The following is a 15,516-nucleotide window of genomic DNA, read 5'->3' as shown; positions in this document are numbered from 1 at the left end:
AGAACCTGGGTTTGATTCCCAGCACCCACATGGTGGCTCAGAACCTTCTATAATTCCTGTTCCAGGTAATCAGGTACTCCCTTCTGGCCTCTGCAGGCACCAGGCATGCAAGTCAGGCAATCATCCACAAACATAAAACAAACAAACAAACAAATGCTCATGTTTAAGGAAGCAACTCACATTTGAGAATTCCATACCTATGTTTGCAAGTGTATCTTACTTTCTAACTGAGCACTTTCCTTTCTCTTAACCCTAGACTTAAAATCTATATTAACTGCAATAATAAACTCCAAATCTACTTGAAACAAAGAAATAAAGCATGTTCAAAGAAGGCAGAGAGCACAACACTACTCTAAAATCTACCAATCCCATCCCTAATGGCCTAAAATTAAGAACACTTAGACAATTCCAAAGAATTAAAAGAACAATAAACAGTTTGTTTAAAGAAATGAAAAACAGCCATGAATAAACTCCTGTATGCTTTTCAAAAGAACACACACTAAATGAAATAAAGAAGTCAACACAGTATATAAAACTGAAATTCAATGAAGAGATACAAATATGGAGAAAGAAACTAAATGATGCTCAAAATATAATAGTCAGTAAATCAAACAAAAGTCATTAGAAATCCTCCCCAACAAAACAGATCACAGTGAGGACAGAATACCAAGGATTAAAGAGAAGCTAGAGAGTAAGCAGTACATTTGGGTAAGGAAAACTAAAAGCTTTTCCAAGTATGAACAGAAAATACAATACTGTGGAGGATACCATGAAAGGAACAGATCTATGAATTAAGAACACAGAAGGAAAAGTCAAGGATCAGTATTGTAATATATGACAAACTAATTTAAACTAAAGGCACAGAAAATATTTTTAATATAAGCAAAAAGAAAAACATCCAAATGTTAGAAGGTCCATCCATGTACAAAAGGCACACAAAACAGCAGCAAATATACAGGACCAGAAAAACAAAAACAAAAATAAAAAAACCTCCTCATATCATATAATTAAAATATTAAGGGGGCTGGAGAGATGGCTCAGAGATTAAGAGCACTGACTGCTCTCCCAGAGGTCCTGAGTTCAATTCCCAGCAACCACATGGTGGCTCACAACCATCTGTAATGAGATCTGGCGCCCTCTTCTGGCCTGCAGTCATACATGCTGTATACATAATAAATAAATAAATCTTTAAAAAAAAATATTAAATATAAATAACTTTTTAAAATATATTGAGAGTTGCAAGACCAAAGACAAAGACACATATAATAAAGGCAGCCATATCAGAGTAAGGCTGTTTTCCCAACAGAAACCTTAAAACCCAGAAGGGTATAGAAATATAAATTTCAGGTTCTGAAAGACCAAAACTTCCAACCCAGGTTACTATACCCAGCAAAACTGTCATAACTGATTGGGAAAGAAAAATTGCAAAACAAAAGCAGTCTAAAGGTGTTTATGACCATTAAGCCAGCTCTAAAGAGAATATCCCACAGACTAATTAGACTCAAAGAGAATAAACATCCTCAAAACTACAGGAGGAATAAAAAAGATGTTGCAACTATAATTAAATGAAGATTAGTAAAACATTAAAACTATAAAGTCAACAAAAGATAAAGAATTAAGGAACACCTTCCACTATAATAACTATAATTATTAATGGTTCTAATCAACAACATAGCTATTAACAGTTTTAATTCTCCAATTAAAAGATACAGGTGAGCTTGACAGATGTGCTTAGTGGTTAAGAGCACTGGATGCTCTTCAGAGGACCTAGCTTTAATTCCCAGTACCCACAGAGCAGCTCACAACTGCCTGTAACTCCAGTCGCAGGGATCAATACCCTCTTTCAGACTTGCATAGGTTCTGGATGCACAGACATAACATGCAGGCAAAATAACCATACACATAAAATTTACTTGTTTGTTTTGTTTTGTTTTTCAAGACAGGTTTTCTCTGTATAGGCTTGGCTGTCCTGGAATTCGATCAGTAGACCAGACTGGCCTCAAACTCAGACATCTGCCTGCCTCTGCCTCCTGAGTACTGGGATTAAAGGTGTGCACCACCTGGCTAAAATTTCTAAACCAAAAAAAGAAAAAAAGAAAGAAAAGGACTGGAAATTAGATGAAAAGATAGTATCCATCTGTTTGTGTCTCCAAGAAACATACCTCGCCATCAAAGACACTGTTAGGATGAAAGGATGAAAAAAAGGTATTCCGAAGCAAATGCAACTGGGAAAGGTAAGAATCTGTATTACAGTGTCTGACACAATAGATTTTAAACCTAATTGATGAAGAAAGATAAAGAAGGTTACTTCAGCTAGGTGTGGTGACAGAAGAAGGCAGATCTCTAAGGTTTGAGGGCATCCTGGTCTACATAGTCAGTTCCATGGCAGCCAGGTCTATATAGATAGAGAAAATGCTGTTAAATGTATAAGACCATAAGGCAGTAGTTCTCAACCTGTGTGTCAAGACCCCTTTAGGGGGGTCAAACAACCCTTTCATAGGGGTAACCTAAGACCATTGGAAAACACAGATATTTCTATATTACAATCCATAAGAGTAGCAAAATTAGAGTTATGAAGTAGCAAAATAAAAAAATTTATGGTTGGAGTCACCACAACATGAGGAACTCTATTAAAGAGTGGAGGCATTAGAAGGTGAGAACCACTCCCCTCAGGGGATTTAGGAGTTAGGGAAGAATGTAAATATGGGGAAAAGGAGACTCAGACTATCGACCATCAAGTTAGCAACCCCTGGTATATACCACGGCTATACAAACAACAAGTAAGGAAGTCTACAAACTTTACAAAACACCCAAAATTAAATGGGTACCCATGTCACTGAGGAAAGGATGAGTTATTCAACAAATGAATCTGGAAGAAATACATAAAATAAATGACAGGAAAACTGGATCATATATGATTCCTTAAACCAAGATCAATTTTAGTTAAATCCAAGACAAAAATATAAAATGCCAACAAAAAATACGCAGGAAGCATCTAATGGATAATGCAATTGTTTTGTAATCTTAAAGAAATAAAAGCATTTTATGACACAAATGTCACGGGTCAGAAAAATATTCAATCACCGACGTTAAAACAAATGTCACCGTTGTACATGTGTAGATAATAAAATGTATACATGGGGGCTGGAGAGATGGCTCACAAGTTAAGAGCACTTACTGCTCTTCCAGAGGACCCGAGATCCATTCCCAGCACCCACTGCAGGCACCTCACAATCTCCTATAACTCTAGTTCCAGGCAGTCCAATGCCTCTGACCACCTCGAACACCAGCTACCATGTGGCACATAACCCGCACACATATACATAACTAAAATAATAAAAATGAATTATTTAAAAAATTAAAATTAAATGACAATCACTTTAGCAAACACTTGTCCAGATACAAGAGGCACGGGATTTGAATATGAACACCCCCACCCCCATGCGCACACATCCTATCAAAATAAAAGATTAAAGAGCCACTAAGATGATTCAGTGGGTAAAGATATCCGCCACCAAGCCTAATCTGAGTTTTATTCCTAAGACTCAGTTGGTAGAAACGATCAACTCCCACAACTTATCCTGACTTCATGTGCAGGTCATGGCACCAGCCCCACCTCAAATAAGTTTAAAAAAGAATAAGCAAACAAAACAACTAATAAATATCAAAGAATATAAGCAGTTATTCCCAGAAAAGAAACAAAAACTATCTCAACTTACTTCATAATACAATAAATACAAAATAAAATACTAATTTCTTCTCATCTATCAAACAAGCAAAAAAAAAAAAAAGATCAAGCTTAATGACAGTACATAAAGGAAGTAGAGGAAAAAGTGGCACTGCCCTATCAGTATTCACAAGAAAAGCAAACATCTGCTTTAACATATTAACTCAGGTTCAGTAGGAATTAATGCTGCCTAAATTTTGCATGAGTAAGGAATAACTCTATCAGATACTACCATAGCATCCTTTATAATAGAATTACTAGAAGAAAATTCATCCATGGATGGGATTAATTAAATTATTTCACATCTAAATAATTACACACCATAGTCTTAACAAAAATATTAACCAGGAGAAAGAGATGGCTCCCTGATCAATAGCACATACTACTCTTGCAGAATACCTGGGTTCAACTCTCAGTACCAACAGAGAAGTTCACAACTACATCACAACTGGTTCCAGCAGATCTGACACTGTGTTTTTTTTAATTTTTGTTTGTTTTTGCCTCCACAGGCTTCTGCAAATACATGGTGCACACATACAAGTTCACACACATACATATAAATTAAAAAGAAATCTTTTGAAAACTATATAATGATAGGTTAGATTAGATTGACAGACAGACACGTAGGTTTAAACTGTTAGTTCATGCCTATAACCCCAACACTCAGGAAGCTAAAGCTTGGTTCTAGGGTAGCCTAGCTGCTCACATAGCAGTATGTTTTCAGAAAAATGAAACGAAGCAAAATAAAAACTAAAACACAATTCTGTTGGTATGCATTACATAAGAACAAAGAAGAATATATGGTGAACTATGTACCTGTCTGGCTTAGCACTGTGTGAACAACCTGCTTCAGAGACTAAGGTGCAAGGAAATGACAAATACTTCTGGTATGGATTTGGGGCTTGCTTGCTCTCTCTCTTTAAATGTGTGCATGTGGGTCTAGGTTTTTGAGTTATGACACACGTGTAAAAGTGCTTTCTGGCATTTTTGAGCCACTTAACCTGGGTTTGAAAACCAACACTTGAGTCGTCTCATAACAGCAAGTATTCTTAACCTCTGAGCCATCTCTCCATCCATACTTAATATTATACTTCTACATTTTAGATTTTTGAACCATTCAGATGGATATAGGGTTACTCAAAAAGTTAAAGAAAAAAAAAAATAGCACAACATCCAGGCATGCTGGGAAAAAGTGTTTAATCCCAACACTCAGGGGAAAAAGGCAATGGATAGCCATCCAGAGCTACACAGTAAGAACCCGGCTGGAAGGCAGGCAAACGGGCAGGTTGGCTACCACAAAAAAGAAACATTTAACAATCATAGTATAATGGTATAAGGGTGGACTTTATAAATTGGAATAACAAAAAAATGTTTCTTTTTTAAAACTGAGTAATTTCCTTAAGTTCTAATGATTCTAATAGCCTGTGTTCTATCAGTAACTTAGTAACACAGGGACTTAACCCAAACCTCAGAGGTTCCTATTTCGTCTCCCTCGTATCTTGGTTTCCTTTCATAAAATAGAAGCATTTAGAACATTTTTAAAAAATAGCATTAGTATGAAATGTTAGTATCACCTGTGCTGCAGCCCAAATGCAGTCAATATGCTGAGTACTCAATCGTCCTTCTGCTGCCAAGAAATTCAAAATCACTTGGCACTGCTTAATAATCTAAAAAAGAAAACTTGATATAGTTATTTTTTTTTAAACAGTACCTTTATATAACATATAACCAATATAATTGTCCACAAACCTCAATATGTAAATTTGGTCCAAATATATGCTCCACTACATTGTTGCTAATAAGCCAGTCGGCAAGTTCTTTTGCAATGGACCTAAGACCAAATGATTGAAAAAATAATTTAAAGCAATTTTCTCATGTGTAAAAAAGACACAACAGGAAACCTAAATTCACTTTCATACAATACAAAGAATTACAAAAGATTATACACAATACTACAAAGCATAACTAAAATAAACAGACCCTGACTTTATAAACAATTAACAACTGAAAAGTTGGGGGGTAGGAGGGGGGAGAAGAAGGGAATCCGTGGCTGATTTGTAAAATTAAATTTAATAAATAAATTTTAAAAATGAAAAAAAAAAAACTGAAAAGTTAAGGTAACAACACCAGCTACCCAGGGACTACCAAGTAATGCTGGGCGGTGGTGGAGACCAAATTGAGTATGTTTTAAATCTTTAACTAAGATATACATATTACACATATAAAATTCACTTGTTTTGAATGAAATGTTTTCAACGCATTTTAATAAACATTTCCATCACTTCAGAAAAATCCCACTTGCAGTAGTCAATCCTTATTCTCATTTCCAGTTTTATTAGTCTAACTTTGTCTCCATCATTTATCAGTTCATAAACACTTTAGATAAATGGGATTATATGGTACCGTTAATTTCCATCAGGCCTTGTGGAAAGCAGGCAGATATACTCGAGAGACTGAACTGTGGCCTTTGTGCATGCTACAGTCAAAGCTGTCACCTGGAACCTTGTATACCTGTACTGTGCTGTGCTGTATTTGTATTCAGGTAGGTGATGTGTATGTATGCAGTTATGTGAGTGCACACGTGTGGAGACTAGAGGTTTATGTTGAGTGTCTTCCCTAACTGCTCTCTATTCTTATATACTGAACCAAAAGCCCACCAATTCAGTTAGCCTAGCTATCCAGTTTGTTCCAGGGATGCCTTGTTTTTGCCTTCCAAGCTATAGGATCTAGCAAGGCCCACTTAGCACTCTATGTGGGTTGGGGGATCCAAATTCCAGTCCTTGAGTTTACATGGCCAATACTTAACCCACAGAGCCATCCGGACATCCCTACATTTTTTTTGTTTAAGTTTTATTTATGTGGTAATATATATAATACTTTACCTATTTACCAGGTTCTTACATATTGTTATTTATATTCATAATCCATAGGGCCTCATTCATGAGAGGCAAGTCCTCTACCACTGAACTTCATTCTTTTGCATTGCTGAATAGTATTGTTTCATGATACAGATTAATAAAACCTTTTATTTTTATTTATGAGTGTGTGAGTATGTCTATATAGATAAATGATATGTGCTTGCCTGGTGCCTATGGAATTTACTAGGTTCACTCACATGTAGTGGGTATTTTTTATTCCCTAATAGTATTACATCATTCAAATATACTACACTGTTAATCCAATTATTCTGTTTATTTTGTAGTATGTACTAATACACCATTCTTTTTATTTTGTTAAATACCATTACATGTGCAATGTTGTATCATTCTGTTTCTCCACTTATTTTTGATGGGTATTTGGATATTTTGTACTTTTAAGATGCTAGTTACATTTGAACCGGGCGGTGGTGGCGCACGCCTTTAATCCCAGCACTTGGGAGGCACAGGCAGGTGAATCTCTGTGAGTTCGAGGCCAGCCTGATCTACAAGTGAGAGCCAGGAAAGGCACCAAAAAACTACACAGAGAAACCCTATCTCGAAAAACCAAAAAAAAAAAAAAAAAAGATGCTAGTTACATTCATGTACAGGTCTTTGGACCATACATTCTCATTTTTCATTACAGATATTAAGTAGTAAGTTAAAGGTCCTTATACTCAATTGCTACATTTTTTATTAGAGCTGTTACAGTGACCAATTACTTTTTCACTGTGGTTTTACTATGTCTTGCACTCCCACTCCTTTTGTTCTTTAAAGTCAGTCTTGCTCTATAGCAGAGTTTTGTTTCACATTTGTTAGGAAACTGAGGATCGTCTTAAATGCCTGATCCTCCTTTCTCTACCTACCAAATGTAAGAACTACAGGTGTGTACTACCACACCTAGCTCTGCTTCATGTATTTGAGATTCTTCTCAGGTTAATATATGTGTGTGCATGTTTTGTAGAGTCTAAAAAAGTGTTGAATCCCTGGAGTTTAAGTTACAGGTGGTTGGAAGCCACAAGGGTACTGGGAATTGAATTCAGATCCTCTGGAAGCAAGTGGTCTTAATGACTAGATCTCTCCAGCCCCTAATGTTGCCCCTACGTTGTTGTTGTTGTTTTAAGAATTTATGTGTGTGTGTGTGTGTGTGTGTGTGTGTGTGTGCATGCGCGCATGCACACGGGCATATACACACTACTGCTCATAGAGCTCAGGAGGGCTTGAGGTCACTAGAGCTGCAGTTCTGAGGCACTTGACCTGAGTCCTCTGAAAGAGAAGCAACTGTTCTTAACCACTTAGCCTCTTGCCAGCACTGAAGTGTATAGTTTTAAAAAACAAAGTTTCATCATATTGTTCTGTTACATAGAAACTGAGGCCACAAGGTAAAGATTTCCAATAAATACTTCAAATAAAGTCACAACTATATTTACTACATAAACAGATATACTTCAGCCAAGCATAGTGGCATACACCTTTAATTCCAGCATTAAGGAGTAACAGGGAGAGAGATCTGAGGCCAACCTTGTCTACACATTGAGTTCCAGAACAGCCCGAGCTACAATCTTTAAAAAAAAAAAAAGTGTAACTCCATATCAATTAATGCCACTACTTACGTTTCTGTGTCTGATACCAATGATTCATTATTGCACACATCATTGAAAGTATGAAGCTGATTCTAAGATTAAAAGAAAAGAAATTAAGGTTTGTCTTTTTTCAACAAAAAATTGTTAACAAATGGCAAGAAACACAATAAATCTGTTACATATATAGATCACAACTAGTAAGATTGCAATTATGAAATGTAAGACATAAAACCATGAGTATATTATTTTATCATATTAAAATACTAAACTTCTTTCAAAAGGAACATTTATGCTTTATTTCATTAAACACATTCAGAAAATAAAGCTGAGTAAGGAATAAGAGGTAAACTCAATCTAGGCAGAAAATCATATGTCATTAGGCTTCCTAGGCAAAACTGACTTGAGATTTATTTGACAAAATATTAAAAAGCATTTTCTGTATTTATAAAACCCAACACCTAAGTAAAATTAGATCGATTTAGATTTTCAGTGTGCTGACATTTCAAAAATAAATGAGAAATGGGAAGAAGCTAGTGAGGACCAGAGTAAACTAGGAAAGCATATCCATTCTAAAGGCGTCAACTACTTGTCTTCAGCTACTGGTTCATGCAACACGCAAAATGTTCATCTATCTCCACTTCTTCTAGATGCTCAGACATACAGATTAATTTGATTCTTCCCCCATTTTAGATAGTACTTAATAATGTACAAAACACATTGCTGTTAGTTAAATGCGGCTTCTCTTAACATTATCATTAACTCTGGATAATCACTGCCAATTATTTTTCTATTTTAAAATGCTGTCTAAGGGCAGAATATAGAACAGGGCATGGTTATACCCACCCCTGTAATTCAAGAACTCAGTAAGCAGAGACAGGACAATCCTAAGTTTAAGGCCATCCGGGGCTACATAGTCAAACCTTGGATCAAATTCATCATAGTATGTTTTTCACAAACAACAATGATATAAAAATTCAAAAACAGTCAGGCAATCCCAGAAGTCAAGAAGTGCAAAAGGAGCTCAAACTAGCCTTGGCTACATGGTGAATTCAAGGTTGGTCTGAGGCCACATAACACAAAAGAAAGAAGTGGGGAGGGGGGGTAGGAGAGGGGGAGAAGGGGGGAAGAGAAAAGGGAGAGGGAGAGAGAAGGGGTGGAGAGGGAGAGAAAGGGGAAGGAGGGAGAGTGAAAGAAAGAGAGGAAGAGGGAGGAGAGAGAAAGAGAGGGGAAGAGAAACAAAAAGGGGTGAGAGAGAAAGAGGGGATAGAAAGAGAGAAAGAGAAGGAGGGAGGGAGAGGAAGACAGGAAGGGAGGGAGGGAGGGAGGGAGGGAGGGAGGGAGGGAGGGAGGAAGGAAGGAAGGAAGGAAGGAAGGAAGGAAGGAAGGAAGGAAGGAAGGAAGGAAGGAAGGAAGGAAGGAAGGAAGGAAGGAAGGAAGGAAGGAAGGGCAGGCAGGCAGGCAGGCAACTGGCTCAAGGGTGCTCACCATGCAAGCATGAGGGTAAGCATGAGCACCTTAGTTTGGATCCCCAGCATAAAAAAGCTGGGTACAACAGCACAGCTCATCATCACAGTGCTGGAGAACTGGCCAAGAACCATGACCAGGGCTTTTAGTGGCCAAGTAGTCTAGACAAACCCATGCCTTCGGGTTCATTAAGAGAACCTGTTTCAAAGAAACTAAGGAAACTGTTTCAAACTAAGGAAGTCTTGGATATCAACCTCTGACCTCCACGCACATGGACACACACACCACATACATATGTATATGGTGTGGTGGTACACATCTGTAATCCAGGCTGAAGCAGATAGCTAGCACCTGAGTGCAAGAATTCAAGACCAGCCTCGACACTGGCTCCACGAGTAAACTACAAAATAAACCATGTAACAATAATTAGACTCTGAAACCCAACAGCTCTAAACCATAAACCGAAGCTTCAGTCTTATTTTTAAAGATGAGTGTTCTGCCTGCATGTATATAAATGTACCATCAGAAGGTGGCATCAGATCCCATGGAGCTGGATCTGCAGATGGTTGTCAGCCTACAAAAGGGGGTCAAGCAACCAGACCCGAGTCCTCTGTAAGGGCAGCAAATGCTCTTAACCACAGAGCCATCTCTCTAGTCCTCACTGGTCTTATTTTTTTAAAAAGGAAAATACAAAAATTAGTTGTGAAAGCAATACAAAATAATCCATGTAAAACAGCATTAAGCCTAACAAAGTCCTTCACTAGTATCATTATTATGTTTGTCTAGCAAGCAAACAAAAAAGTTAGCAAAAAACAAAGGACATTGCTTACTGTTATTTGACTCAATCCAGCCAACCTCATGGTCAAAGTTGGTGACATAAAGTACTTAAATGCAAGATCTAGGCTTTCTTTATCAAAGCATAGTGTTGTATCCAATGGTTCTTTCACTGTACTCCACATTAAGTCAGCCATGTTACGAGCTGCGCTCTGTCGTAACTCCTGATCAGAGAGCTTGCATAAATACCTGGATGATTCAAAAACAGAAAATACACAAAACTCACTAAACACTTCTAAAATCCCAATAGAAAATCATCAACATTCCTTTGCTCCAGATCTCCATTTTCTATATTAGAACCCATGGAAACTTTACATTTATTTTTAACTTGAAATTTCCTCTTTTCTCTTTTAAATGCTAACATTTATTTATTGTGTGTGTAGGCATGTATAGGTTGGTGCAACAATGTGGGTGTAGAAATCAGAGGACAGCTTACAGGAGCTGGTTCTCTTCACTTACATGGGTCCTGTGGATAGAACTCAAGCTATCAGGCTTCAAGTACTTCCATCCACTGAGCCATCTACTTTAAACTATTTCTACTTAATTTTTTTAAAGATTTATTTTATTATGTATACAGTGTTCTGCCTGCATGCCAGAAGAGGGCGCCAGATCTCATTAGATGGCTGTGAGCCACCATGTGGTTGCTGGGAATTGAACTCAGGACCTCTGCAAGAACAGCCAGTGCTCCTAACCGCTGAGCCATCTCTCCAGCCCTACTTAATCATTTTTTTTTAAAAAAAACTCTGAACTGTAACAATGTGTCATTGCTGAGAGCCCAAGCTGAACTGACAACTGCAAAAACCCAGGTCATTTATCATGTATCTGTAACTCCATAATGCTTTATCATTCTCAAAATCTGTCATAGTTACAGTCCCATTTTAGTGAATATCAGCTGACTTCATAAGAAACAGCTTGTTTCCTTCTGGGACACAGGCAAACCTTGTTTAAGGTGTGCAAACACTTTTTTTTTTTTTTTTAACTTCTAAAAACCAATAAACATCTGATTTTTAAAAATTTTCTCAGGCCCTGGCTTACACCTCTGAATGTTTGGGATCTATAAAAATGCCACATATTCCTCTCATTGCTACATGTAGAAGTGTTTGAAACGTGACTCCATGACTCCCCCCATCAAAACGTATCTATTTTTTTACCCTAATGAGTTTGGACGTTGTCAGATAATTTGCTTTGGCCAAGAAGGTATTAACAAACATGACTATGTAAGAAAATGGAGATCCAACGAGCTTCACTCTATTACAGACACCTCCACCACTGAAGGAAGAAACACAAATTAGAGTACTTCATGAAAGAACAATGTCAACTGACTGACAGCAAGCCAGCTCTCAAACATGAATGAGCATCCTATTTCCCAGCACCAAGTAGGCTGCTAATCACAGAACAAGTAAGGTTATCCTTCCTCAACCAGGCAGCTTCAGCCAAGCAGGTCCAAATCAGTTGAAATGTCTATCCTACCAAATAGGAGAAATAATAAATGCCCATTACTTTAAAACACTAAATATGGGGGAAGGGGGGGTTGCTTACATAGCAAAAGCAACTGCCAGGGCTTTGCCCTCGCCTCATCTATATTTTCTTTCTTTGCTCTCTAACTGACCTCCTATATTCTACTAGTTTCCAAGCACTGCTTTTTATGCTGACAATTTGGGGCAAGGGGTTGCTGTTCATGTTTTACAGGTGTGTATGTTTGTGATATATTTGTATGTGAGTGTGTACATGTGTACACAGGGCAGACATCAATGTGGAGTATCTTCAACTGCTCTCTGTATTACTTTATTATTTTTATTCGTTTTTAATTTTATTTTATAATTCCTTTTATATATTATTCATTTTATTGTTTTCTTATTTATTTAAATACTTATTTTATGTATCTGTTTGTTTTGCCTGCATATATGTCTGAGAACCACTTGTATGCCTAGTGCTTGAAAGGCCAGAATGTATCATCTGTTCCCCTAGGACTGGAGTTACACACAAGTATGGGAATTAAATCCATCTCCCTCAACACTGGCTGGCCAATGAGACCTTGGACTCTCCTTTTTTACATCCAAGTTGGGCATCTGAACTGAAGTCTGCATACTTATGTAGCAAGCACTGTACCCACAAAGCAAACTCCCCAGTCCTTATGCCGACAACTACATGATTTTTCTTCTGAACTAGCAGCTCATGCTCTCAATTTTCCAACAGTACATTTATGTCTCACAGAGAATGCAAAGTCTCATCTACGCTTTCTCCATCTTTTACATCACTGTTCATGATATCCATGCAAAACAGAGACCTAAGAAGGGGCAAGTATTGGTGTCATCTGTAATGTCACCTTTTTTTCCTTTGTCTTTAAATTTTTAAATTAGACTGACTCATTTTATGGGTGTTTTGCCTGTATGCATGTATATACACCACACACATGCTTGGACACATAGAGGTCAGAACAGGACACTGGAACCCCTGGAACTAGTTACTGATGGTTGGTGTGTAAACTACCATACTGGTGCTAGAAATTGAACCCAGGTCCTCTGCAAAAGCAGCTGGTGCTCTTAACCACTGAGCCATCTCTCCAACCCCTGTGATGTTACCTTTTTCTTTATAGCCCCATAATTACTAGTTTTAGTGGTTTTATTTTCACTTAATATACCTATTTTCTATACAGCCATCAATAATCTTGGTATAACTAATAAATTTCTGCCTACAACATGGCATGGGACTTTCAATTGGTCCCTTAGCTTCTACTAAAGTCTCTATAGAATTTAAAATATGAGGGCTGGAGAGATGACTCAGAGGTTAAGAGCACTGGCTGTTCTTCCAGGGCCCACTTCCCAGTACCCACACGGCAGCTCACAACTGTCTGTAACGCCAGCTCCAGGTAATCTGACACCTTCACACAGACATATATGCAGGCAAAACACCAATGCACATAAAATAAAAATAAATTATTTTTAAAAAAAAAGAACTTAAAATATGAATTTTATTAAAGGCCAAACTGGTCTTTTAAAAACATTATGATTCATCTATTTAAAACCTTCAATAGCTGGGTGGTGGTGGCCTGCACTCGGGAGGTAGAGCCAGGCGGATCTCTGTGAGTTCGAGGCCAGCCTGGGCTACAGAGTGAGTTCCAGGACAGGGAGAAACCCTGTCTCGAAAGACCAAAAAAAAAAAAAAAAAAAAGAAAAAGAAAAAGCCTTCAAGAGAGTCATCACTGCTAAAACTAAACCCAAATCCTCACAGTGGCCTACAAAGACCTGAAGCATCTGCCCTGCTGAGCACTCCAACCTGGATCATTACTACACCCTCCCTTCCAATAGGCTCCCTCCCACCACTCCACTTCCAGATCTTCTTCTTCATCACACTCTTTCAAGGTCCCTATGTTCTTTTTTCTAGAACATATCCCCTTGACACCATATGAGTAGCTGTTCATATTTCCTCTCTACCATACTGCTTTACTTATAAGGAACTCAGCACATCTGAGCTATCCTGATTATTCTGTAACACCTCTAACAGTATCATGGAAAATAGTAAGCACTCAAAACTTTACAAATGAATAAATAAGGAAAAACTACAAAGAACTCCTGATTTTTAATCAAGAAAAATAATTCTTAGTACTCGCACAGTTCATATCTAAGTTATACAATACATCATCTTAGGTTTCCTTCTTAGGCTAACAAATAAACTCAAATTCACTTCCTCCTCCAAGAGACCTTTCTTGTTCCTGTAATTTAACTTACGTCTCTGTTCATGTGTACAAGAGTGTGCATACAGAGGTTAGAGGTATCATTTTTTCGGTGCCTAACACTTTTTGTTTGAGAAAGGGTCTCTCATTTGCCTGAAACTTCATCACGTAAGCTAGGACAGGTGGCTGGTGAGCTTCCAGGAATCAGTCTCCAATTCCCATCTCACTACAAAATTTGAAGTCATGGGCCCTTAGTCTTCATGGGGACTCAGGCCCTCACGCTTGTGCCTTTCCAACAGAGCCACCTCCTCAGCCCTCGCCCCTTTCCTGGGTATGTAAAATTATAGTCCACCCTCTCATATTCTTACTGTGTCTTTCCTGATATTTATCCTGTAATACTTGTGATTTCTTATAAACTGTGTGTAACAAGTTACTTTCTAAATAAGCTGTTCCTTAGCAAAATACTTAATTACTTCTTGAATGAACTCAGTAAAACCCTAAGAAGTCTATTTAATTCTTCCTAAACTCACATGTAAAAAACAAACATACATATCAAATATAAACTCATACACATGAATAAAAATTACTATATACTTATCTATACACTGCAATCTTCCCTAGAGTATATATCTGCAAGGCTCTTTCAACAGCAACAGAAATGTTATGAATTGTTTAATTATGTTGTTATAACTTAATAAATGAAGAAAGAAATTTTATAAACTTACCTGATAACATACGTTCTAAAAGGTATAATATGCTGCATGACAGCAGGGATATGTAGCCATATCCTAATCTGTAAGTAAACATAAACAATGTATAAAAAAATGCAAAACATTTTAGTGCCCTCCACTTAATTTAAAACAACAACAATTAATGTTTGGCTACCTCTTAAACACTTTTTATTTATAAATTTTGAGCAGAATAAACTACAAAAGTTATAATTCCAACAGACAATCTAATTTATATACAATAATATAAAATCAACTTAAAAAATGCTAAAACCATGCTTTTCCGTATCTCTTTGTATGACAGCAAAATATATATATATGAACAAACTATGTGTGTAGTATGAGCAGAAAAGACAGCTCACTCTCCCTCTCTCTCTCTAACACACACACAAACAAAAAATGTAATTTTTAAAAATTTTAGATTTACTTTATTTTATGTATATGAATGTTTTGCTTGCAAGTATCTCTGTGTTTCATATGCACCTTAGATCTGGAGTTAGGTATGATTGAAAACTGTCATGTGGATGTCAGAAATTGAACCCGACTCTGCAAGAACAAGAAGTGTTCTTAACCACTAAGCCATCTCTCCAAC

General features: G+C 37.2%; 1 protein-coding gene across 9 annotated transcripts in view; it reads right to left on the bottom strand.

The window, feature by feature from the left end:
• Positions 1-15,516, bottom strand: part of Usp34 (ubiquitin specific peptidase 34) — a 180,919-nt gene that overhangs the window by 125,277 nt on the left and 40,126 nt on the right. For all 9 annotated transcript variants that reach the window (XM_076547054.1, XM_076547052.1, XM_076547053.1 and 6 more), the window contains 5 exons: positions 14,922-14,989; positions 10,520-10,712; positions 8,256-8,317; positions 5,477-5,558; positions 5,302-5,394 (listed from right to left, as the gene is read on the bottom strand). In XM_076547054.1, coding sequence (XP_076403169.1) covers positions 5,302-5,394; positions 5,477-5,558; positions 8,256-8,317; positions 10,520-10,712; positions 14,922-14,989 — 498 coding nt within the window. The remainder of the gene's footprint in view (positions 1-5,301; positions 5,395-5,476; positions 5,559-8,255; positions 8,318-10,519; positions 10,713-14,921; positions 14,990-15,516) is intronic.

The sequence above is a fragment of the Peromyscus maniculatus genome, chromosome 10 (assembly GCF_049852395.1).
Source record: "Peromyscus maniculatus bairdii isolate BWxNUB_F1_BW_parent chromosome 10, HU_Pman_BW_mat_3.1, whole genome shotgun sequence".
Classification (NCBI taxonomy): domain Eukaryota; kingdom Metazoa; phylum Chordata; class Mammalia; order Rodentia; family Cricetidae; genus Peromyscus; species Peromyscus maniculatus.
The sequence above is the reverse complement of the archived record's forward strand: the minus strand, read 5'-3'. Positions and strand labels throughout refer to the sequence as shown.